At 42.8% G+C, this 26550-nt stretch overlaps 1 protein-coding gene across 20 annotated transcripts in view; it reads left to right on the top strand.

Moving 5' to 3' along the window:
- ADGRL3 (adhesion G protein-coupled receptor L3) overlaps positions 1–26550 on the top strand; it is a 493319-nt gene that overhangs the window by 398141 nt on the left and 68628 nt on the right. For 16 of the 20 annotated variants that reach the window (XM_066548038.1, XM_066548041.1, XM_066548022.1 and 13 more), the window contains 6 exons: positions 1917–2102; positions 4790–4828; positions 17235–17418; positions 18236–18358; positions 20501–20709; positions 21399–21575. In XM_066548038.1, coding sequence (XP_066404135.1) covers positions 1917–2102; positions 4790–4828; positions 17235–17418; positions 18236–18358; positions 20501–20709; positions 21399–21575 — 918 coding nt within the window. The remainder of the gene's footprint in view (positions 1–1916; positions 2103–4789; positions 4829–17234; positions 17419–18235; positions 18359–20500; positions 20710–21398; positions 21576–26550) is intronic. The other 4 variants (XM_066548027.1, XM_066548034.1, XM_066548035.1 and 1 more) reach the window with 2 other exon arrangements.

Below are 26550 nucleotides of genomic sequence, written 5' to 3' on the forward strand. Positions count from 1 at the left end.
CAGCCTATAATCTTTCCCTAGAATCTTGCTTTTATAATAAGCACCAGAAAGTGAGGGAACAAGAGAAATATCTGATTTCTAGCTGTTGGTAGATAAGACAATTGAAAATTCATATGAAAAGCACAGCAGAGTTTGCATTGAGTCTGACAGAGAAGTGGGAACTTCATTTATATGTCATCCTGTATAATATCTCCTTGTCCCAGGCATATTCCACATGGTTTTGCATTCCAGATCACAGACTGGTAGATAATGAATAAAAGACCAGCAACCTGCAGTGGTATTTTTGTAGTGGGCTGCTCATGAAAAGGAGATGGGGCCAGCTGCCCTGTCCCAAATCCCCATGGCACGGTAGAGGAAAGGGGTGTCAGATATGGAGAGCAAAAGAGCAGAAAAGGAGGAAAAGCAGAGAAAAAGTGAGAGTTTCCCAAATAATTACACAGTGAACTGCCCTGCAGGTTTTTTGTGAGTTTTGTGGCTCAACAAGATGATACAAGTCTTTCAGTAGAAGATTCAGCCAACTGACCTGCTGGCTTTTCCCTTCTAGTGGACCTCTGCTTGAGCCTTTTGCCCTAGAGTTAGGATGCTTTTGCATGTGCTGAGAGTCACTAGCCTCATTATCAGTGGCTAGTGTGGCAAGTGATGCCTAGTGATAAATTAGCTCCTGATTATTAAATCAATAAGATGGAAATAGTGAACTTTTTGCTCTGGTTTCTCTGGGTTACATCATCTGTTTTTTGCTCCTTTTACAAGGAACTCTTCTCTGCAGAAGCTGTAACAAAAATAATCTCTTTGCCATTGCATAAAATTCTGGAATCAGAAACTGCTTTTTCTTGATAGGAGAGGCTACTCACATTGTTTTTTTCAAGTGGCACAGTAAGCCAATGACACAATTTAATTAAAGCCTTCCTTAGCATGGAAAACCCATGGAAAAGAATGCCCAGTGAGAAGAAATTGTTAAAGCCACTGTAGTTGACTGGATTCCTTCTTTCTTCTTCCTTCTTCTTCCTTCTTCTTCCTTCTTCTTCCTTCTTCTTCCTTCTTCCTTCTTCTTCCTTCTTCTTCCTCTTCTTCCTCTTCTTCTGCTTCCTCTTCTCCTTCTTCTTGGGAGTTGAGCTGGTTAATGGTGTGGGGTTGGAAGGCACTGCGGTGACTTGTTACCGGCAGCCAGGTGAGACATAAACTCTAAGGAATTTAGGGATTTTAGAGGAGCTAAGATTTTAGTTAGAGATAAGCTTTATTGGAGTTAATTAAAATAAATGGGTAGGCCTTGATGAAGTTAAGAGTTAGTAGTTAACTAATAATTGATTGCTTGTCAACAGAGTGTTTGGTTATAAAGCTGGGTTTATAATGAGTGTTTGGTTATAAAGCTGGGTTTATAATGAAGAATATAGAAACTGAGAAATAACTTTTAGGAACATAAGACAATTGTAGACCTCCTCTGTTCTGAAACCAATTGAAGACGGGGAATGGGAGTTCTACCAAGGGTTCATTTGTCATATTTGCATTGAAAAGGTAGAAAGGTCAGAACAAGAAAGACTTCATTTACTTCCTCATTTCTGGGACCCCTCCCCATGAAAGGGACCACCAACCCATTTCAAGGAACAAACTACACATGCTTAATAGCTTTTGAACTAATTACCATACACAGCAGGGAATGGGATGTACCAAAGTTCTGAATATGTATTTGCATTTTGGGTATTCAATACTTGTATAGATAAAAGGACTCTGTAATCAGCTGTAAATTGTGGTGTGTATTTGGGAGCTATCCCGCACGCTGCCCAGCGTCGCAGCAAACATACACTTTCTAACTTTAACTGTTAGAGAGTCTTTGTCCACCACAGTTGGTACTAGATCAATATCCATATTTTTTAAATAAATCCCAGGAACAACCTTTCCCTCTGCTTTGCGCCCCGCAGATGCGGTCGGGGGAGATGGCCGCCAACATCGCGCGGGAGCTGGCGGAGCACACCAGGAACCACCTGTACGCCGGGGACATCGCCTACTCCGTGTCCGCCATGGTGCAGCTCGTCAACCTGCTGGACGTGCAGCTCCGGAACCTGACTCCTGGCGGGAAGGACAGCGCCGCGCGCAGCTTAAACAAGGTGAGAGCCACGGGGCCTTTCTAGTCATAGCCTGTCACTTAGCCCCTGGAGCGCCTCAACTGCATTGCAGCAGGGTGGTTTCTGTGCCCGCGGTTTAAGAAGAGTTATTAGTCCTTTTGTCATTCCCAGAAGTGAGTGGAATTGCTACATAGCACTAAAGGTGCCAGGAGTTTCCAGTTATGGGAGAAAACATGAGCTGTGGGCTCTGTAAGAATGCATTTAAAGCTGAAGGGCTCCTTAGTGAAAGGCCCTCTTCATCACTGAATCTCATGTAAACACATGGAATAAGACTTACCTAGGATTATCACAATGAATTGTGTGTGCCTGGTTGTCAGGACAAAGAGCAGCTGCACCCTGGTGTCTATGAGCACATGGTTATATTGGCCACCCAGTTAAAAAAAGACACAGAATTTTGTTCTCACCTGCATATCAGGCTCTGACAGTTCTGGCATTCATGTAAGCATGAGCAGAACTTGGTCCCAAGATAAAATGAGGAATACGTGATCCCAGCTAAACCTGAATTTTTTTAGGTGTTTTATGAAGAAAAATGCTTTTCAGAGATGTAACATGGTCTTTTTTCTTGTAAGTTATTATTGTAGGCTGATGCTGTTTTAAATACAAAGGGCTTCAGGGTTGTTTGAGATTTCAGTCGCATGGGAGCTGAACTCCTGCATCTCATGGGCTTTGCATGTGCTGTGAATTGGGTTATCCTGATGCTTTTAATTAGTGCTGCTTCTAGCCATTTTATAACAACCTAGGTGATAATTGTATTAACTGTTACACCAGCATAACATTATTTGTTATAATCATACCATGGTTCTTTGTTGCAATGATGGTGCTGTCTGACAGTATTAGGTAAAGCCAGCAATTAATGTCACTTACTAACAGGTTTCATGGTTTTAGTCTGCTTGTTCTTCTGGGTGCATCCCAGCCACACACAACATTTTGTTATTTCAGCTTTGCAAGCACATATTTTTCATCTTTGTTTTTATCTCACCTTATGATATTTGGTTCAGTTACATGAAGTGGGGCTGTATCATGGGGGCAGGAATGAGTTACTGAGGGGAGGGGAAGACTGGGCAAGGCAGAGCTCCTCGGCTCAGCTGTCACTTCTGGGGTCCCCACTGCAGGTTTCTTCCCCCTGCCATCAGCTTTGCACAAGCAACACATACAAATCAATTGCATTCCACATTAAAATTCTGGACCACGTGAAGTCCTGCAAAACAGCGATGCGACTCAGTGATCCAAATGACAGGCTCAGTAATTTACTTGCTCTCATTCCCCACTTAATTCTTTAGAAGAGCAACTGCTCTGTGTTCATTTAAGAATGCATGAATTCAACTTGGAAGTAGTATTGGGCAAACAAAAGGCAGCAGAGTTACTGCTCCATTTTCCCCTTCACTGATCAAGAGTATTTAAAAAAAAATAGGAAAAAAGTAATTTGCAAAGAATTTTGTTTAGTGCTGTTTAGTCAGAAAGAAGAAATAAAGTAAGCACTAGCTATTAAATATTCTTTTAATCATTAAAGGAAATGTGCTGGGGATCCGAGAACCTGTGCTGTTTTGTACTGGTGGGTTATTTACAAGCTGATGTACAATGAATTGAAATAAACTGGCATAATCAGAATTTTTAAAAGCCATCATCTTTCAGGAACCACTTTTCTGTCACTAAAAGCTTTATGCTTTCCACTGGATCAGGCTTAATTAAGGTGATAATTGTTCCATTTCAGACTGGGAAGACCCCCGAGTGGATAGCTCTGTAATTTTCAGCAAGGCTTTCTTTGAACTCCATTTGTTTCTGTAAAGTCTTCATACTGGCCATATTTATCCAGAGGAAGATTTCTACTGTTCCAAATTGATGAATTAGAAATTGAAATTAGGCATTGAATGATACCTGGGTGTATTTTGTTTATTTCAGAGCCTCAAAACTCTCGAAGACAAATTTGGCTCTCAGCTGCACTAATGGGATGGCACTGCTGTGTGTTGAGAGCACAAGTTGTCCTGAATCTCTTTTGATGTGCAATTTCCAACCAGGCACATCAGCAAAAACAAACCCAGCCAAGCCAGTGGCTCTGAACAGCCTGGTTTTCTGAGCTCTCATTGCAGTGATGCAGATCTCACCAATTCCAGCTCACTGCTGCAGACTGCCTGCCAAGCCCCAGGTCTGTCAGGATGGGTCTGTGCAGGTCCAGGCTGTATCAGTGTGCAGTCCTGCCCAAGTCTTGCTCCCTGGGGTTGGTCCTACTCATCTGAAGCTTGGTTATATTTCACTGTCTGACTGCAGAGCCCATGCTCCTCTTATGCAAATAATCATCAGCCTCATCCTTTTCAACCTTGTTTGACATGGAAATGTCATGTGTGATCTCCAAGCTGTAAGGAAAACATCATGGTTTGACTATCTCTACTAGACTTCAGTCTTCTACCATCTAACAGCTGCTCTTGCAAAGTTGCCAGTCTGTGCTTCACTTCACTGAAAAAGAACTAACCCACATTTCTGGAGCCAGTCCTTCCAGTTTTCCACTGCTGACTAACTCACGCTCACTCCTTTAGTTTGGTTGGTTTTTCAGGAGCTGTTTAAGAGAGAAATGGGGGTTTTCACAGGCATTTTCTTCTTTTTTTTTTCCCCTTGTTCTGTCACTAACTTGTTTTTTCTATTCCGTCTTTAATCTGCTCTCTTTATGGACTCAGCTTCAGAAAAGGGAGCGCTCTTGCAGGGCCTATGTCCAGGTATTTCTTGTGTTTTTAATATATGTGTCCAGTTGTTTGACTGATTGACTGTGAAGTGGGTCTTGTCTCTGTGAATAATCTGATTATTACCACCTTTGTGGCAGCAAGTTCTAAGGTTAAGGTTACAGGATAATAATGTAATTTTTTACCTCACTGACCTACACCATTTCTCTCAGACCTGACAAAAATTTGGGACAAAATCTCTGAACCAGAAAGTGGGAAAAAACACAAGAGAGATCTGACAAGTTTCATCTGGCCAACTGAATGAGCAGGACAGTATGGGGATGTGCAAGTAAAGAATGCAAAACTGCTGTTCACAGAAGTGTCTCCAGACCAACTGGATTTTGCTTACAGCATGTCATTCATGCTACTGCCATATGCATTTCCTTAGTTCTCCTTCTTCCCCTTTTACACTTCTAAATTAAGAACAATTCAAAGTAGCAGCACTAAGCAGGAGGGAGGAGGTAGGATTGTAATGAAATGCAGAGTGTCTCACAGAGAGATGTTGGAAGGAGGAGAGTGCTCAAATAATGCATAGGGTGATGAACATAACATCCCATAAAATTCACCCAGGTCTGGCCTGACTTTCACAGGCTTATGTTGTGTTTGATGTGAACAAAGTCAAGCCTCAGCATTCTGGAAAGTTCACACTTGTGGGCTTTTCAGGAGTGGGACCTCAGGTTTTTTTATTAATCCTGTCACCTTGCCTTATAGCATTTTCTCAAGTGTTTTTTTTATATAAACCTGTTTGTACACTGTAGGACAGTTAATGCTGCTCTAAGAAATGTGAATGTTTTACTTTCTAATCTCTGTCTTGTGCTTGTGAATGTTGATATGTTCTTATGGGTGGTTGATCATTATATGCATATGTGGAACGTGCATAAATGAATTCTGTGTTTCTGGAGGGGGCTGTCTGTACCTGCATTTTCATGCAAAATTCCACTTCCTACAGTCTGTACTGACTTTATTTTGTGAGCACAAATTTCGTTTAGCAAATGGGATTAGATGGTCTGGATTTTCTAGGTTGTTAGAAATGAAACGGTACCCCTTTGTGCTGGTAGGCTTTCTTCCCTTTGGAAAAGGTCACAAGATAAAGTCACATGTTCCCTTCTATATATATTAATGGATAAAGATGAGTTATGGAGATACCTATCCCTAGTCTGGGATCCCAGAGAAAGCAACTAGCAGGCATTTGATGGAATTTAGGAAAGTTTGCAGCGCAGTGCTCACTCCCAAGCTAGCTACCTTGTGTACTGCTACCACTGCAAACATGGTGAGACTACTTTGACTCTGCACAGTCCTGTTGGGGACATTGTGTGCTACCTGATCCATAGCTGTCCTTTCCCCTGGCTGCACAGGCATTCTTCACAGACCCAATGCACACTCCTGCTCTTCTTTGTTTTTTCAAACAGTAGCAATTGGTGAGTTTAATGCAACCTACAGAAAGCTTGGCCTGAATACTCTGCAAAAACTTCAGCTTACCCTTAAGTTCAAGGACTCCTTTCCTTTCACTTGGAAAGGTTGCTTGCATGTTTAAGCATTAATCATGCATCTACTTCTTCAGTAGATAAAACTGATGAAAGCTCATTGCTTGAACTGTTAAATATGGGTATGGACAAATCTGCTATATATATTGAAGAGGACAGTCCTGTAAAAGAGGGCTTGAAGAATGAATTAGATGACCTAATTGAATCTTTCCAACTCTGCTTTGTACTATATGGAGGTAAAGTAACGTATCTCGACATATTTTCATACAGTATGCTTCCATGTGGAAAATTGTGTGGCTAAAGTCATAAAAAAATCTAGTGAGGGAGAGGTTGTCTGTAATAGCAATTAGGTGACTGCAGATAGTCCTGTTACTGGCTACTCACCCTTTACCAGGAAGTGAAATGTCTGGGCTCACTGAGGGAATTTAGCAGAGATTTTTCAACAGATCTTAAGTGGTGACCCCCCCTGGGCTTTATAAAGTCAGTGGAACATGGAAAGTCACTGGGACATGTGGCATTGATGGCAGAGAAATAGAGTGTTCAACTTTGCTGACATGATCTCCTCATGCTGATCCCATTATTGTGAAGAGCATCCCTGGCTGAATTTGGCTCAGAGGGCTGGAAGTGTACCTTCAATTCTGTGCTCCCTAGACAAAGGACGGTGCAGTATGAAGTGTATGCAGGAGAGCTCCAGGAACTGTGAATATCAGAAGTGCCATTGAGGAAAGATGATTTTTTGGAAGGAGGAGGGTGACCTGAGAAGATAATAATTGCTGAAATCAGTCTTACTGTTTTCTTTGGGCTAACCAAAGTAGCCAGGACAGAGGCCCTGTAGTGATTGGTGTGTAAAGTCCTCTTAAGCCCAAAATAAATTACTATAAATAAATATGCAAAGTGGATGGAGAAATTTTGCAAGTTATTCAAACATAAAACTGGGAATGCATTATCAGATTATCACCTCATCTCTTTGGCTGTCTTTAAAATAAACATGGATTTAATTTGTTCACTTTCACAGTATTTGTTGAGTAAAAAGCTCAGGGATTTTATTGACTGCAGATAGAGGTTACAAATGCTGCTTCTTTAGTTTCAGATGTGGTAAATGATCTTTTTTAGTCTCAAAAATCCAGCAAGAACCAACTCAGCAGGTGGCTTGATGAATACATATTAATACAATGACTGGACAGTTGCTGTAAGATTTTTCAGTCATAGTGAGAGCAGGAAACTGCTAAGTGGGTTTTAATTGGTGATACTAATTAATAGTCAGCTGAGACTGAGCTGACCAAGGTGTATAAAAAGGTGGCAGAGTGGCCTCAGCAAGGTGCTCCATTGGCAAAGAGATTGGCCTTCTAGAGAGCAGACATCCACATCTCCTATGCCCACCTTTCTGAAGTTCTTGCACTCTATTTTGGGAAGGGGATGGAAAAGTCATCATGTGGGAGAATGAGTCACAATGGGTGATGCATTTGATTAGCATAGCTTGGTTTCATGACTGGCCTGTGATATAAGCTGGTATGAATTTTCATCAGTTTTTTCAGAATTGATGTTTGTTCATTTTCCGAAAGTTGTTGTCCTTAAACTGAAGCACTGGAGTTGTAGAAAACATAAATCACTTGACTTTTGGGGATTGTGAAACTGGATTTGGTGTCACAGATTTCTTTCATGCCCCTCAGCAAGTGTCATGTGCTCGGTATTTCTCAGCTCCCCAACATAAAATGCCATGGATGCAATTCTCCTGTCCTCTAGGAATGGAGGTGGGGTAGTAAAAGGCAAAAAAAAAAGGCTAGGTACTCACATTATGTAGTAAGTGAGGCTGTATTAAAACAGAAAACTTAAACATGGGGAAAAAGTTAGAGAATTTTGCTGATTTAGTAGTTGGAAACACAGGTTTTATTAAAGGCTCATACCACACCTGTGCTTGCAGTCTCTTTATCATGTTCATGCATCTGATTGCAAAGTCTGAGCTCACCTGCTTGCTTCACTTGGATTTGTGGGCTGCAGCTCTGGGGCATCAGGAGGCCAATGAATTTCCCTGCAGTGCCAAACCAGAGGCCTCTTCCAATGTGAAATTGCATGCTGTGTTTGGGATGAGGATCTTGGAAGACAAAAACTTCACAGGGTTCCCATTCTTTCGGTTTATTTTATAAACTCAGTATGAGCGGTTTTAAAGCCAGAGGCTGGTGAATACAACAGCTAGTGTGAATGTCAGCTTTGTGGAAACAGTGGAAGGAGGCAGCAGAGGGTTGCTTTTGCATCATCTTCCTCATCTAATGGAGTTCGCTGCTCTTGGTTCCTGCCATCCTCTGAGCTGCCCTGTAAGTCAGCTTGCCCTCTTTTGTAGCTCTGCGCTGGTCTGGATAGCAAATGGCAAAGATGATGGAGGTGCCACCTGCCCCTTGGTAATTACAAGAGCTTCTGGGTGCAGGTGTCATCAGAGCCACACATGAAGCCGGTGTCATCAGAGGATGGCAGGCTCCTGGTAGCAGACAGTGGTAGGAGGTTACAAAGTTGTCCTTCTGGTTCTCCTGGAAGTTTTCTGAACACTTTTTGTTTGAAACATGTGCTGTTTGAATTGCTGCGCTAAGCAAAAATTAAAAGGTTTTCCTCAGAGGATTCAAGGCATTAAGTTTAGACCTGAGCAGAAGAGACTTTTTTTTTTTCTTTGCTAACCTAGTAGTTCTCATCAGATAAAAGGTGCATCTGGGACTTAACCAGTACTATTTAAAGTGGATTAATTCTGTTTGTCCTACTTCTCTCTTGCTTGCATGATTGGTTGCAGCTTCCATGAAGACTAAACGAAATAAACTTGCAGCTCTGAGAGGGAGCACAAATTGAATTATGCCGCGTTTGCTTGTGTTCTTGTTGCCCCTCTGACAAGAAAGACTCTAACCTCCATTTGTATAAAAAAGAGGCAAATTAATGAAGGTTTTCAAGTTCCTTATTTGGTCACTTAATTGGCTGTATGACAAAGAGCTCTGCAGTGTGTGTCAAACAACTCTTGAGAGTTCTCTGATGATTTGTGCATTGCTTGACTCCTGATGCTATTCTGCACAGCCTGTCAGGCGAGGTATCGTTGTTAAAGTGGCTGGAATAAATTGGCTAGCAGTGAGCATACAATGTTGTACATTTACTATAGCTACAGGGAGTACTTTTAGCTGCTTTTTCAAGAGATCGAGATGTTTGCCCATCAGCATCAAAGTGCCTAAAACTTTCATTTAATATAATTAAAAGGACATCTGAAAGAAGTGTGACTTGCAGTGAGGTTCAGTGGTTTGGTAGTCCTTTGTTAAAACTCTGTGAACTTAATATACTTCACAGCTTGAGAAACCTGCACTTCATTTGTGTCAGCAAGAGTGAAACTAGAAATCCTCACCCTGCATGTTTCTGCTGCAGTGAGCCTGTTGTTAAGGGAGAGGAGGATCAAAGCAGCAGCCTTGAGTTTGTGACCAGACTCCAAAACTCATCGCATAAATGTTGAAAAGGAAAGTGACCCCATGTTCATCCACCTATCCACCTACAACTCAGCTACACCTATGGTTAGGTTCTCACATGGCAAAACTGAGAAAAAAAAATCTAGTGTTTTCTGTGTTGCTCTGTGCTTACTCTCTGCTTGAGTCTGAGTCACTCCTGGTATCTGGTGTCCCTGGTAAAAAGTCTGAATATAAATTGGCATGGGGAGCAGCAGGAGATGTCCCTTTGATTTGAACCTCTGGAGGAAAGGATGAGCCTCACAGACTCCCCAGGAGTTTTCTTGAAGGCTGTGGATATCCTGTCTGAGGCATTTTCCTTTCTTGCAACAGCCTTGCTTGCTTCCCTAGTGTAATTACTCCAGCAGTTGCCTGTATGGTTTCAAATCCCAAACAGTAGGGCAGCAAATACAGATGATTCATAAATGCAGTTCTCAGCTTATTCTGCAGGGAAGATCTCATTAGATGAAATAGATCGTATGTTATTTCCTTCTTCCCAATCAATTCCTTTTATGTCAGTTCTATGGATGCCTTCTGACCTTAAAATATTCTTCCTCGTATACTAAGTAAAGCAAAACCATAACCTGTAATTTGTAACCTTGTCCTGTTTCTCATATTGCCTATTATTTTTTGCATGCTCCCATTAGGAGATTATTGGTAGTTCAAGGCCAAGATTGCAAACCTTGCATACCTAGTAATAGACCATTAATTCCATAGTTAAGCATTTTGTAGATGGCCTAATTTTAATAAAGGTCAGTGCCTTTCTTCTCACTACAGTGAGTTCTCAGCACTGCTAGAATTCAGGCCATTTCTGAGTCAGTACAGTTCTTGTAGCCACAGCATAAACATTTTCTGTGTAGTTGAAGAGAGAGGGTTGCATGCTCTCTCTTGGGAGCCTTTGTTCTCAATCTGTGGAGCAATTTTAGAAATTCTTCTGCATGGTCATGGAAAGTTCTCTTCCTGCCTTTGCCATGAGTATTACTAGGTTTTGTCTCAGTTCACCAAAACTGATACCATCTGTTGCCAATCACCACTCTGGTACCAGATGTAGGCTAGTGCTTCTGGCTTAGTTTTGAAGGCAGAAGCAAAGATTAGCAGTAGATATTCTAATGATTTATTTATTTTCAAGCACTCACTGTGGCTGAGCTGCTTTCAGTCTAAATATGTTTGTCAATTCCACTGAATGTTACAACAGTTTTGTGATGACAGTGTTGATTTTTAAAAAACATTTGACAGTGGCTGGGCTTCCCAGTAAGAAATTGGCTCCATTGTGCTTATTGATGCTTTGACCAGAGACAAATTTTGATTTTGAATTAAAAGAATAAATGTCAAGGAAAAAACTCATCCAAGAGTGAAGAGCCTTGTCAGACAGATTTGAAGGCACTTTTCAGCTAAGATGTAGGATTTAAAGCCATCATGTAGCCAAATGACATTTTCCTTGTTTAGGAAGCTGAAGAAATGACATGTGCATCTCTTTTTGTCCTGAAGTCCCACACAGTGGATGAGTGTAATCATTTGATTGATTAACCCTGTGTAGTGGGATTGAGGTGCTGTTCATTTGCCACTCCAAAAACACATGTCATTTCCTCAACTGGTCCCTCTCAATGCAATAACCTTTCCAGAAGTATTTGTGCCCTCACATCCATACTTTCATGCTGGTCCTCCCCTCCTACTGTACCATTCAGAGTTAAAGGGAGTTTCTCTTGTACTGGTGCTTTTTCTGGCCAGAGGCAAGAATGAAACAACTTCCAGCAGAACTTGCCAGCAGAATTTGTCGTCAATGGCATTGATTGTGCCTTTAACTCAATTAGTTTGGAGGCTTGCAAATATTGATAGCTTGAGGAAAGGGTTTGTTTTAGCACTGGGTATTTAATACGAATACAGAGCAAAACCAGCTATTCTTGAGCAAGGAGACAAGTAAGCTTTTTTCAAGTACCACTGTTTTCCAGTCAGAAAAAAGGAAAAAAAAACATAACATTGTGATCATTGTACCATATCAACATTTCAGTGTATCTGCTCTCTGATGGGTTTTTCATTTGCACTGTGAAGTGTGGGCCTGAAAGGAGTTTTGTGCTTTTTTTCTCTGCTGATTTGCCACAAAACCTCAAGCTGTTATAAAAAGTGGGTGAGTTACGTGTTTGCATTTTTCAAATAAAGACAATGCATTTGTTTTGGAGCTCTGTGGGGAGACCTCAGGCAGGACCAGAAACTCAGGCCTTAAGCATGGCCTGAGGCTGTGCCTGTGTAATTGCATTCTGCAGGCTGAGCACTGCTGTTTTCAGGAAGAGTGAGCAAATCTCTTTATATGAGTCTGTGCTGGCAGACACCTTTGGCACAGGGGTACCAAAGTGCTGCTTGCTTCATGCACCAGCCATGATTTTAGCCTGCCTATGCAAAGCCACGTGGCTGTAGCTCATTATATCCTAATTTTTGAAAGTGTGCTGCATGAGATATTCCTGTGAGATCAAGGAAGCGTCAGCAGTATGAGGCAGGGCTTTACAGGTTATAAAATTCAGATGTTTTAATTAGAGATGTCATTGCAAAAGTGGTACTTTATTGCCCTGTGCCACTGTCTTATTCTCCCAAAGCTGCTATAGGAGGTAAGTCCTTGATGTAAGTTTCATGCTAAATAAAGTGTCTTCAGTCTCTTCTTAAGGAGATGCTCCTTTGTAAGGAGGGACAAACTGCATATTTGAAAATTACTTAACAGAAGGACTCAACCAATATTCCCTGTAGGACCTGCTGGTATTCACTTGCCATAAAGCAGTATTTTATCCAACTGTAGGTTTGTTGAGATTTTTGATCTTCCATCAGCTGCTCAGCAAGAGGTCAAAATGAACAATAAAGGTTTAAAGAGATCCTAACTCTAGGAAAGCTGCTGGTTTTCTAAGGTTAGGGCTGCTGTACTTAAGCACCATGGCACATTGCAGTCTGGTGCCAAATTTGGTAATGAGCTGAGTACCTCTAACATCTCTGAGTGATTTTCAGTGTTGAGTCCCAGTTAAAGAGAGATTTTACATTGCAAAATTCTTTTTAATCAAAGAGTGGTGTCTTGGATGTTGGTACAGTGAGAGAAAATGAAATAGATATGGTATCATTGGATATATACAGAGTTCAAACCTCCTAGGTTTTAACTGTGTGCCACATAGCCAGGTACTCTTACCAGACATGAGAAGAGAAGAATAAATGAACAAGCAAAATTCAGTTTAATGAAATGTAGCAGCTGTCACAAAGGAAATCAATGGGGATATGTACAACTGGCCTTTTAGTAATGCATAATTACTGTAAGGCTTCTAATTAATTTCCTTTTTACAATGCATCTTTTAATACCAATTTGTAAGAGTCTAAGAAGCAAGGTTTACATTTTGATTCTTTGTAAGCTCAGGATAGAACCAAGAAACCATGAGCACATGCCCTTATTTGGGAAAAGCCTCCGTCTGCAATTTATTAACATTTATTTGCATTGTACATACAATCTCTGGTTCTATATAACCACATAATGAAAGGCATCACCATCATGGGATTTGTCTTTTGTGCTCAGCAGGGTCTTGCTCTTCTCTCGATGTCCAGTTGCAGTCACTGCTGGGGACATGAAAGGTCCACTATGTCTAAAATTCTGTGACCCAGGATGGTTGCTCCTTACAGGCTGGTAATTAGAGGGTTTGACTTTGCATGTACAGATATCCTGACATCACAGAGAGCATAAAGCTGTGCTGTGTATCTCAGCACAGAAAAATGGAAAGTCTGGCCTCTTGGCTCCCTTCTGCCATGCTCTTCTTCCCTCATTTGATCGTAGCCTACAAACAAGCGAGCTGTGCTTTATGAAAGCTTTCTCTTGATCTAATTTGAATTACTTTTGTCCTTCTCCTGGTGCATCTGTGTGCTTGTGCTGTCTACTCTTTAAGTCCAAGCAATCACAGCATTGGTTTGGTGCCGTGCTGTGCATGGCGTTGAGGTATGTTTGAGCTCCAAGCCCCACATTTTTATTTTGCAAGAACCTCAGCATTTGGAAGAAGGATCAGGCAGAGGAAGAAAAGAAAACCACAGGAGAGGTAATTCTTTAGCTTGGTAAGCAAGGACAGGGTCTTCAGTGGAGGTCATGCAGCATCCTGTAACAGATGTTTGGTTCTTTATGGATGGGTTTAATCTCATGTGGTTTTGGGTGAAATGGGGATAATCCTTGGGGTAGTTTCTTCTACTTTCAGTAGGGAGAGAGAAACTATAGAGTATCTGGGCTCCCTGCTTGGCTGCATGTTAAATGCTAGAAGTGGGGTGAGATGAAACTAGGTCAGAACTTTCCTGTCTCCCTGTCTCCCTCTGAAAGTCCCCACCTTTATCAGGATCCCCAGAGATCTCAAGCCATCAGCTCCCAAGCACACCTATCCCATGCCTTCTTCATTTTGAAGGTTCTCTCTCAGGGCTAAACCTCCTCCAGCTGATCACTGAGAGGCTTTCCTGGAGGTTTGGCACAGCTGTTTCTTCTATGCTGGAGCTTCTTCAGACCACAGAGTCAATGGACCAGGTGCCAAACCCTCGTAAATCACAAAGGCTCAGCTTAAATGTAAAGACACAGGCCTATCCTTGTCTTGTGTGCCTGCTTTCCCACAACTCCCACTCCCCTGCCCAACTTTTCCCAGTTGGCATCTCTGTCTCACAAGGCACTGTTGCTATAACAGCTGTTTTGTTTCATTTAAACACCTACCTCAGCTCCTGTCCAAAATGCAAACATTTCATTAGCACCTCATCTCCTTGGCTTCAGCCCACAGCACTCGGCCATAATGAAGTGCTGCACTCAGAAATATAATGTGGGGAACACTTGATTAATGCACTGAGACAGGTGAGGGGAATGACCCTCTGGGAAAAGCTGGGGACTAAATTAATCTCATATGTAATGCCAACAAAGACAGTCTACCAGCTTTGTTCAGATGCATGGCAAGGACGTGACCCAAAGCCCTTGGAAATCTTCCTGGAGCTTTTGTGTTTGACCCCAGGCCCAAAGTGATGTGAAGTGGCTGGTTTCAGGTTATCACTTTGAGAGGATGGATGCTCAGCATTGGGTGAGGAGTGCACATGGTGCAGGAAGTGGTACATTAGGCTTAATTGTTCTTTCTCAAACTTGTATGCACACATATGTGCACATGTAAAACAAAAAAAACCAAAACCTAATGCATTAGACAAAATATTTTTTTTTTTCTGGGGGAAGGTCTTTGAAGCAGATGTTCCACTGTAATGCAAATATTTCAGCATCTGTTTCATATTCTGATGAATAGACATTACCTTTCTGTCCAGAGCCAGGAGCTGGATCTGCTGCAAAGACATTTTCCACCATTCAGAGATTGATAAAAGTATGCAGGATGTTGTTTTAGCAGAGAATTTAAGACAATGGTAGGAGCTGAGCTAAATGGAGGTAAAGCAAATTGTGTGATAACATTGAAAGGGGAGAAAAATCCTCATTTTCTGCTTTCCAGGCATGAAAGGTCTTTACACCATGCTGTGTGGAAGCTGGAGCACAAAATAATCAAGCTTTTTGGCCACTGGAAAAGAACACCACCTATTTTTTTGCCTGTGAAGAGATAAGCTACCAAAGTATACTACAGAATTTTATTAAGAGCTGCAGAGATCAGGCTTCCAAACTCTAAAACATAGAAAAATATCAGATTTAAATGCTATGGATTTTTCTATTTCTCCTTGACTACTAATTTTAACCAGCTTGTTGCAAGTGCATAGCAAATGTGTTAAGATAATTTTAGACTATTCGGGAAAATCAGTTTAATAATCAGTTAAAAAAATTGCTTTATGCTTATCAAGTTCCACTTAAGACCAAATGAGTGAGTTATTCTGTTTATGGTATAGGAGAGGTTTGGCATAAGAACAAATTAGTTAATTGACCATGAATAAATGTAACTGTGAAAGTAGGAGCTTTGTGCTGTCAGAGGAGCCCAATTATGGTGGAATCTCCCAACAGGAAACCTGATGGTGTGAGAAACCTTCCATACTCAAAGAAGGTATCTTTGCTGGGATTAAAAGCACCAACAGTGGCAGTTCTAGCTGCCTTTTTTCTCCTCGAACCTTGCTGTAATTGAAATGCTTGTTAAGGTCATGTGGATATAGAATAAATTCTAGTTTGGTGTGATTGTATCCTCCAGTTGCTCATTTGCACCTGACCATGACTGGTGAGTGAGTGAGGATTCCCTGTGCCACGTGTTGCCATTGTAGCCCTCCTCCTGAGGGCTCTGCTGGAGAATGGGCTATGCCACAGCTTCTTTCCACCCATGGGTTTAGCAACAGTATCAAGAATAAATACTGAAGTATTCCCATGACAGTGAGCCTATGGAGCACACTTTAGGCTTGGAAAATGTTGAAATCCCATGGGACTGCCATCAGCTTGAGGAGCAGAGGAGTGAGTTTGATGCCTATGTGCTCAGCATAAAGAAAATCATTACAAACAGCAGTTTCATCTTGAATGGGAGGTTGGTTTCTGCAGTCAGCCTTAGCTGGCAGTGGAGGTGTTTCTCTGTGGGGTAGGCCTGCCCGGTGACTAGACCCTAACCAGCTGAAGAAAGCATGATCAAAGTAGCTTATTTTTTTATCCTTTTCCTCTGCACAATCATTTCTATCAACTGGTACAGCTGAATGTTCACTGAAAAGTGGTTGAGTCAGCTCTGGTTAGTAACGGAGCAGAGGACTTAGGTGGAGAAAAGCCTTCTTTTGGGTAAATTCTACTGCAGTAATTTTGCAGTCATGAGACCAGTGCAGTTTTGTGTGATCCTGTGTGTGCATCCAGATTAATCTGTGGGAAGTTATATGTGGGAGAGCTCTTTGTGCGTGGTAGCCCAGGGCAGAAGGTGCACTGTAGGAGGGACTGGAGCAGTTTCCGCAGGGCTGACTCCTTCCTGAATGCAGTGATTTGAAATGTAGTGTCTTATCTAAATCTCTACGGGCACCTGCTGCTGCTGCTCTGGATGAAGTGGTGTAACTCAGCTATCTCTGTGTCTTCATGGCTGCCTGCCAGAGGTTATGTGCTGGGAAATATTTGAGGGAGTGTAGCCTTTGCAGATACCAAACACCTTCCTTGAGTGCCCCAGCCCTGCTCTTGAGTTCTGGTGCTGAGATGGGTTTCTCCTGCATGTTTCCTTAACCATCTTCCTCCTACCCCTCCTTCCCCACCTGCCCTAATTCCTCCTTTTTCCAAGCCCAGAGCTGATGATTATGGTGTCAGAAAAGCACCATTCCCAGCCTGCATTTATAATAATATCAGTATTTCCTCCCTGTCCCATCTGATGGTATAAAAGTTGCCCTGCTCCATTGCAGGCTTCCCTAATGGGTGGAGGAAGGAGATGCTGTCGTCTCTCTGTAAACTAATGTGTGTGGAGGATGGGACTAAGCATATGTCAGAGGTCTGTGGTGCTTTGGATTTGCTGGAGCCTTTTCTCACTCCATCCCTCCGCCTTGCAGGCCATGGTGGAGACGGTGAACAACCTCCTGCAGCCTCAGGCCCTGAACGCATGGAGGGACCTGAACGCGAGCGAGCAGCAGCGCGCGGCCACCAAGCTGCTGGACACGGTGGAGGACAGTGCCTTCGTGCTGGCTGACAACCTGCTGAAGACAGACATCGTCCGGGAGAACACCGACAACATCCGTAAGGGGCAGATCCCATAAGTACCGGGAGCAGCCAGTGGAAGAGTAAAGGCTGCGAAGCCCGGCTTTGGTCTTGGTCCCTAGATTAATTGGAGAGTGATTTGTTAGATATGTCTTGGGCCTTTGTCTGAAGGACTTCAAAGTCTTTCCAAAAGAGCCTGAAGGAATAAGGCAGCTCTCTACCTTTGAAATCCCATGGAAAATGAGCGCCTGACCTGTCTTTATTACTGCTGGCTTTGAGGGTATAATCTGTGCTAGAGCAACGAGAGCAGAGCTTCACAGGGGGATTGTTCATCGTAAGGCTATTGTATTTCATTTCATACAAATTTGTGTCTTTATTCAGCTGATTGTTGATTTTAATTAAAAAACAAGCATGATGGAAAGCACCAGCACTCCCACTGTGCATATGTAAAATGAGAACAACTCTTCTTTCTATTTCCATGAATACAGATCCTGAGCACTGATAACATTTACAGAAAGTACCAATCGCCAGTGGCAAAGAACTAGTATTCTCAGATTTTCATTTTAACCGTTGTCCTTAATATCCTGAGGTTCTTGTTTACAAGAACCGGTTGTCTTTTGTCTTCCACAGAGAGTAGAATTTATTTGCGCGCTTTTTTTTTTAATTAAATTTAAAACTTCTTCGGGGCAAAGATTTAAAAAGAAATAGGAGCCCAAACACATTCTAGCATGCAGCATTGTAAGTTAATTCCCCTCCTCTCAGCTGGTCTGGAACACCATTTTGTAGCTTTGAAATACCGTGTTCACGATCATTTCAGCAGAAATTTTTTCTTAGTGTCTGTCTCTCCTGCACACAGAGCTGGAAGTTGCGAGACTGAGCACAGATGGGAATCTGGAGGATCTGAAGTTTCCCCAGAACATGGGCCATGGAAGCGCCATTCAGCTGTCAGCAAATACCTTGAAGCAAAATGGTCGAAATGGTAGGTCTGGCACCTCAGGCCACACCAGCCTCATGAGGCAGTCATACCTTTAGGCATTGTTTTGTGTTTAACCATTATAAGTAAAGTATTAATTGCTGTGTTAATATTTAGATTAACAGTGGTGTCATTTGCTCATGCCCTTGACTGCAGGCTGCATTGGCTGACTGGGAATGTATTCTATTGCTAAGTGATTCACAGCCTTCAAAAATATTTTGTGATGGTAAAAATGCATCAGATCCTCAAATTATGGGGCTTCTGGGGCACAGTGCTGAATCCAGAGAAGTGCTTTTAACTGCTGATTTCTGAAGTAGGAGGCTTCAGATGGGAGATGAGGCTCATTTGAGTAAACTGCTTCACAGCAGGGCACCATACAAATATCTGAAAAAGTACAGGGAAGAAACAATGGTGGGAAATATTCATAATGAGCCAACATGGCAGAAAAGGTTGATTAACTGTTATGCGTCTAAATCTTTAGTGCCTTTCTGTATCTTATGAACCTCCTGGTACAGCATAAATTTTAGATCACGTTATATGTGAACAGTCTTCATCCTCCCAAGCCATTTATTTCCAGATCAGGAGTTTGAGCAGACACATTTGTTGATCTCTACAGCCTCAGTGCAGACCAACCTTAAACTCATAGGCTTCTGTTGGTGAGCCCAACATGCTCCTATTTCTGAGTTCCTTTAAAATTTAATCTACGCAGGGGACAACACATATATGGGCTTTGGTCACTGCAGGCAAAACACAGAATCACAGAGTGGCTTGGGCTGGAAGAGACCTTTAAGATCATGTGATTCCAACCCCCTTGCCATGAGCAGGGACACTTTCCAGTAGATTAAGTTGCTCAAGCCCCATCCAACCTGGCCTTTAACATTTCCAGGGATGGAGCATCCCCAGCCTCTCTGGGCAATCAATCTGTGCCAGTGCTTAACCCTCCTCTGTGTAAAGGAAAAAAGCATGGAATGATAGGGCAGCATTACAACCAGATCAGATGTGTTAAAATTTCTAAAAATTTTAGACAAAGTTCAGTCTGATGGTTAGAGAAATTCTTGCCATTGTCTTGCTTGCACATAGGATTTGAGGAGAAGTATCTCTTTTAGAGACAGTTTAAAACTCAAGATTTGTAGCAAAACTCCAACAGGGCAGGACTTTTACTCTACTATCTGTTGGCAGCAATGAAAGGAAAGTTTTGTATTTTGAGACACAGTATCACTGGAGTTCTGTTCTAAGCATCAATTTTCACCAGCTTGACACATGCCCAGAGGTCACTAAAGAACTGCAAATGGAATTATCATCAAAGGATTTGGTTGGGAGGAATCTTTGGAGTCATCAGTGCCTCACCTTCCTGAGATGCTGTGGTGATTCATATAAAAACAAAAACATACCTCTCCACAACTAATACATATGAAGGCGAACTAATCACATTCCATTCTTATTTATAGGCTGCAAAATAATGTGCAAAACAGAAGGCAAACTGGATGGTTTCAGTTAAAAACAGTTGGCTGATCGACTCAGATTTCTACAGGCTCTCTAATGGTGTTTTTCTGATTATCTGGTTGGCAAATTAAGAGAATAAATGTATTTTTAAATGAAATTTCTGGAATTCTGTTTTATCTGTCAAGTGAGATTGGAATTCTGTCGGAAAGGTTTTGATTTCTTCTTCCAGATTTGTCCCGACATTTTTCTGACATAGTCTTAATTTATTACCAGACTAAATTATAGTTTTATACTGCATCTGTGCAACTTGTCAGCTTGAAACATGTTTCCCAGGTATATCCAGGAGAGTAAAGTGATGTCAGGTGGGAAATGGACCACCTGGCCTCGTTTTTTCTGAAGCCAGTTACACCTCCTGATGCCAAAAATAAGCCCACCTTCCCTGCCTGTCTTCTGCTCATCTATTTGCTTATAAAAGTTTCTTTTGGAAGAAGGAGTTCTGCCCTTCTTATCCAAGGACTAGTTGTTGCACTTCTTGGTGCTCACTGGAATTGGCAAAAGGTGGGTTTTCATATGCCACATCCTGGTCCTTTCACATTTTCTCAGCACAGTTTTGAAGTTGGTTAAGAGAAAAGATTTGCAATCTAAAAAACAAAAAGCCACCCCAGTGACTCAACCTGGCTGTTTAACCTCTTACCTCTCTTCTAGGTGAGATCAGGGTGGCTTTTGTGCTGTACAACAACCTGGGCACCTATCTCTCCACGGAGAATGCCAGCATGAAGTTGGGAACAGAAGCGATGTCAACCAATCACTCAGTCATTGTCAACTCCCCCGTCATCACAGCAGCAATAAATAAAGAGTTCAGCAATAAGGTTTACCTGGCTGATCCTGTGGTGTTTACTGTCAAGCACATCAAGGTGTGTGAGTTCAGAAAGCACTTCTCTTTTTTTTTTCTTTTTTTTTTGGTTTCTGAAATGAAATGATGCAAAAATTGGCTGCTGTGAGGCCCCCAGCAGTTCTTGATTAGATTTTGAATTATACTTTTGTTCCTTTGCACTTTGTGTTATTTATGGAGAAGGTGTCTTTTACATTGCATTAATAGAAGTAAAGAAAGTGTCTCCTTTGAGCTGATGCCCATTGCTCGGTTGCTGACACGCATCATTCTGTAATTAAAAACTACCAATAAATTAGAATTGACCATAATGTTATTTTATCATGGTGGCAGGGGATGTTAGAGGGAAGTGGAATTACAGTGAAAGAGGACAGCTAGTCCTCCTGCTAGCCAAGCTCGGTCGTTGCAAAAGTTGATTGCTTAAAGCAATTAATTCCTCTGCTCTGCAATGCAAATGAAGCAGTCTGGTTTTGAAGAGCTGGATTTAGTCAATGTCTGAAATTAATCAAGAACAAAGAAGTAAGTTTGCATTAGCAAAGAGTGCAGCAACAATCTAACTTTCTCGGGTATTGGCAAGTAATACTTGACGTATAAACCACTGCTAATTGTTTATCTAAAATTAAAGGGTGAGAGTTACAGAGAGCCTCAGTAGTGCATTTAGAAATCTCTGAGAGCCTATCATTGTTACTGCATTTATTAATTTCTTCCCTGCAGCAGTCAGAAGAAAATTTTAACCCAAACTGTTCATTCTGGAGCTACACGAAGCGTACGATGACAGGGTATTGGTCCACCCAGGGCTGTCGCCTCCTGACAACTAACAAGACACACACCACGTGCTCCTGCAACCACCTCACCAACTTTGCAGTCCTGATGGCACATGTGGAAGTTAAGGTAGGCATTGCAGATTCCCAAGCTGCCAATGCACTGGGCAGGAAAAGTGGTCAATGTGTGGCACTATTCTGTTACTACTAATGGAGCAGAGCAGGGAAGTTGCTGTGTGACAGTAACTCTGAAAGTAGAAACCATCTGGTGTAAGTCTTCCTTCTGCTCTGTGGTGAAACAGGAAATAGTCACACCAATGCAAAGCCTGTCTTGGGCTCTTGGCATGGGCAGCTCTGAGCTGGGGATAGTGAGTGAGCAGATATAGCTGTTGCTATGTCCTTTGCTAACTAGTATAGAACATCTCCTGGCTGGGTTCTTTCTCATAGGGTCCTCCCTGTGTCACCAGGGAGTAGCAAGGTGAGGGACAGAAGTGTGCAGTTCGTCTCATGAGGTGCAAGGTTGGGTGTCCTGCTGGCAGTAGCTGCAGATACACTGCCACATGTGTTTGTGTGAGGTGCACGTGTGGAGCCAACAGTGTTTTCCTCCTTCCAGCTAAGGGGAAAATACATTGTCTGCATCTCACTGTGTGACAGAGTGTGACACATGAGAGGGAAGCTTCTGATACCATCCTGTGTAGACTGGGCATCTACTTGAGGCCAGTACATCACCAGCTGGTTCCCTTGCCTGCATTTATGTCTGTGGTGGAAATCTGTCTTTTTACATGACTAACCCCACAGGAGCTAAAGAATTTAATCCTGAAGTTAATCTATGTTCCTCATGGTAGCAGTGGTTTTGGGAGCAAAGCACACGTTTGGGATTTTACTCAAGAATAGGAGAATGACTGAGATCCTCCATTTCCTGAGCTGCCTTGGCTGTCTTTGGTTAAGAACAGTCTGATGTGCTGAAGAAAGAAGGCCCTGATGCCCAAAAGATTTTGGCCTAGTCATTTTCTTTATTGTGGTGTCTCCATTTCATGTGCCTGGCACAGGCGCAAAATCCACAGCTCTGAGCTAGATATGGAACTGGCATCTTCCATGCAGGCAGAACTTTCCAGATTCACCTCCATAACCAGTATAACCACAAAAGCTGTTATGGTTTTAAAACTGCTTTTTCTCATGTAGTCTTCCACCGTCACTGCTTTGCATATTTCTGTTCCACTTAATAATCTGAAGAGGAATGTGAAGAGCTGCAATAAAATATGTATTAAATAAGGATCATGTATGACAAAAGTTCTGCAAAAAAAGAAATGGGAGCCTGGGGGCACATTTCACACAACAGCTGGGTCCAGCTGAGAGGGGCAGGGTATATCTGTTGCTCCTGCAAGTTGTGGTAAGCACTTCATTCCGTTGGAGTCAGTCACTCCTAGTCCAGGAAACGTGCCATTAAATGTTTGTGCCATTGTCCTGGGAGATGCCTGAAGAAAAGGCCTATTCAGAGCACATATTTACAGCTTGATGGCATTCTGCAGTCCAGGTCTGGTTTTGCCAATTCCCTACAACTGCTTTAATTTTCATAAGAAATGTGTGTTTGGCTCGTTATCACCCACCTGGAATTAACAGATATGCCTGAGTCACTGAAGTCAGGGGTTGCAGCTGGGAAGTGCCGATAGTGATCTGCTCCACTGGTGTGAATGGGGGTGATCCCTGCTGCATGGCACAGATACAGCCCAGTGCTCAACAAGCCTCCTCTCAGACTGCAAATAGGTCAGCCTTGTCTGCACTTCCATCCAAACCTCCTGAGACAAGTAGAGCTGCTGTTATCTCAGCTTGCAAGAAAAGTATGTAAGACCCTTCCTCGCCCATGTTCATCCTGCAAGTTGGAAAGAGCTGCAGCTGGAAGCTTCCTGAGTGCCAAGCCAGTCTGCTATTAGCTAGTGGCTGTTCCTGGGTGTTAACAACTGCCCTCAAGACTTTCAGGTCATGTTTTATCATTTGGCTGCAGCCAAAGTACCATTGCTGTAAGAGCCAAATTGGCTCCACTTTGTTGACTTTTATGCAACAGGACAGCTTCCTGGCATGTCCACCTCAGTGATCATCCTGGCCTGAGGGCAAAAGCAGGGCAGGGTTTCCTCCCACATAACACAGGCACATATTTCAGATATAAATATGCAGACATTTGCAACTTGTCCTGCCAGCTGCTTGTCACCTTGCTCTTCCTGGTGGCATGGTCTCGCTCCATGGTGGAGGTGACCATGTGGCTCTTGGCATAGAAGGTGGCTTATGTGACATTTCTTATGCCATTGTAATGAGTTGATTTTAAAGTCTTGGCAGCACAATACCTGCTGGTTTGGAATAGTGGAGGTTTAAAAACAAATGGGGGTTGTTGTCATTCATTGACTCATGCTCACTGCTCATAGATATGCTTTTGAACCATTTTTTATCTTGTGTCTGGTTCAAAAAGGCATTCCTCAGTCATTCCATGACCTGTTAGTCTTCTTGGAGGTGGAATGATCCTTGGGGAAATTACATAGTGTGTTTCTGCAAGACCTCTTAGACCAGTGTTCTGGCAATGACCAGGATCTCTCACAATAATGAATAATATTCTGGGAGTTTTGCAACAGAAACAATTTTCTCCCGTGATTGATATTTGCAGTTTCCTGACTTCAGTTGTTTGAATTTTTGGATCCATAGGGAAGTTCCTTTGCCTTAAAGAGTATCCACAGCACCCTGCCTGATGAGACTGAAAACTGGGCATCATGGGGAGCAGGCAGCATCGTCCTGCTAATCAAAAACCAGCACCAGTTTGACAAGTGTCACATCTGCTCATGAGTGATCTCCCTGCCTGGTAACATGGCACAAGAGCGTGTTCACCGAGGGGGTCTCGGTGGCTGCTCTGGGAGTTCTGGGCTGAGGTGCAATTATTAGCAGAGTGTGTGTGGCAAGGTGGAGCTGGAAGGTAGCGTGGCTGAGGAGAGGTGATTGATGGCCATCTGGCTCTCCAGTGTGAAAAAGCAATATGTCTTTGTACAGAGGGACAGAAAATGCCACCAGCTGACCAGGGCAGCAGGGATTTATTGGTGTGCTTGAAGAGGAGAAGTTGCTGGAATCAATTCTGGTCTGACTAGGACAGTACCTGATTAAGAGGAGAATTTAATTTGAAGATGCTTTCTGCCTGTTAAAATAAGTTGGGCTCAGAGTTTCTTATTAACCCACTGGGGTAAAATAACAGCATCCAAGACCAAGAGCTGGCTATGTACACAAGCAGGATGCATAACTGCTGGGAACAGCAGTGGACCCTCACCTGCTGGTCCCCCTCCAGCCACTGAAAAAAATGTGGTGGCTCCCATGCTGTGGAACAAATCCCATCGTTAAATAAGCCATTCTACCTATGTAATTGCTGTAGAATTATTCAAAATTTACAAGTTGTTTTTCATAAGCTTGTGCTTTGCATCATGCTAATTATAGCAGATGCATCTTAAATGTATCATGGGAAAATTATGCAGCCAGAAAACAAGTTCAGAGCTGGTGGGAAAATGCAATTAAAAAAACCACCCAAACCAGAATAAGCAAAGGTACCCCCAGGGTAGATAAATGTTGCTTATCAGTAGGTAGTGAGTGCCAGATCTTACTCTTCTTTTTTAAATACAAATGGAAAGGTGGAAAAAAAGAAAGGTGTTTTACTGTTGCAATTAATAGGAAAGTTTCGGGTGTTTTTCTTTACCAAACAAAGGTTACACTGTGCTAATTATTTGGGGAGTGGAAGCATAAGGCAAGCTAAGGAGAGAAAGGAATAGAAATATATGAAGTCTGAGTGGAATGTAGTGGTCCATTGCCTAAAGCAGTAGAGGAGCAGGCTGGAGTTACTGCAGGCTGATCCTGTGTTCTAAACTTCGTGTAGCTCACACTGGCAAGTGCTAAGCCTTGATGTGTGTCTTGCTGCACCCTTCCTTTCTGGCCAAGTGCAGGGTGAATGTGAGGGCCAAAGGAAAGGTAGTTGCCATGCTGTGGTGGAACCATGTCCCAGCTGTATCTCGGCACTGGGCTGAGTAGGACCATTGCTGTGACAGCAGAAGCTGATGACGCTGTGACCAGGCTTTTTCCAGAAACTCACATTTCTGGCAGCTTGGCTGGGTGGATGTCTGCACCATGTTTGGCACAAGTTCTGTAGCTCATTTCTTGGGTTGGAGATGCCATGTGAGTAATCAGAGCTGCCTAAATACAGCCATCATGGGAGAGCAGCATGATGGATGCAATTATTATTCCTAAGCCTCACCTCCTCTCCACAACTGAATCTGACCTTAGCTGCCTCTCAGTTGCAGTGGGGTTGGTGAGTACAGAGGAAATAGTGGGCTCTTGCCACATGTTGTATCTGCAGTAGTGTCTGTGACACATGGTAAGGTGAGGTCTGTACCCATTTCTCTATGCACGCCTGTCCCCATACAGCTTTGTTCTGGCCACAGGGATTTCTAGGCCTTAGACTGGCTGCTGCTTCTGGCAGTTGCTGAAAGGCTGTTCCATTTTTGGGGAGAAGTTTGTGGGAGAGAGTTCTGTTAGGAGGGCTTCATCTTGCTGAGGAGGGTAGAAAAGGAAGAAGCTCATCTGTGTTGCCCATGCAGAATATGCAAAAGGCAGCTTCATGGACTAAGGCAAGGAGAGAAAAGATGACTAAACCACCTTGTAGGAATGCTCAGGGATCTGAGCCTTGTTGTGAATGGCCAAAGTCAGAAGACATTAATATTGCACAGAAGCTTCAGGTGGGAATTTTGCCCTCTTTATTCCTGGGGTAGGACCTGATGGTGCCAATGATCACATCACGTTTGCAGAGCCCAGAGGAAATGCGTACCAGGTCCATGGGTGCTGTAGTCACTGTGGAGCACAGCTGCCTACCTCCCTGGGTGCATCTTTGGGGAAGATGGAGAGGATGGGTGCTAAAGCAAAGGGATCCCTCCAGCTCATAGTCCTCTTGGCCACAGAAGGGGAAAATCTCCCTTGAAGCCTCTCATGCTTTCATAGCCACAGCAGGTGATGCCTTTAGCCAGCTTGCCTTCACTTCAGGAATCCTTGGGGTTTCCTCCCAGTCCTTGTACCCCAGCTGGTGCTTTTGA

Source organism: Molothrus aeneus, chromosome 4 (assembly GCF_037042795.1).
Source record: "Molothrus aeneus isolate 106 chromosome 4, BPBGC_Maene_1.0, whole genome shotgun sequence".
In the NCBI taxonomy this organism is placed as follows: Eukaryota; Metazoa; Chordata; class Aves; order Passeriformes; family Icteridae; genus Molothrus; species Molothrus aeneus.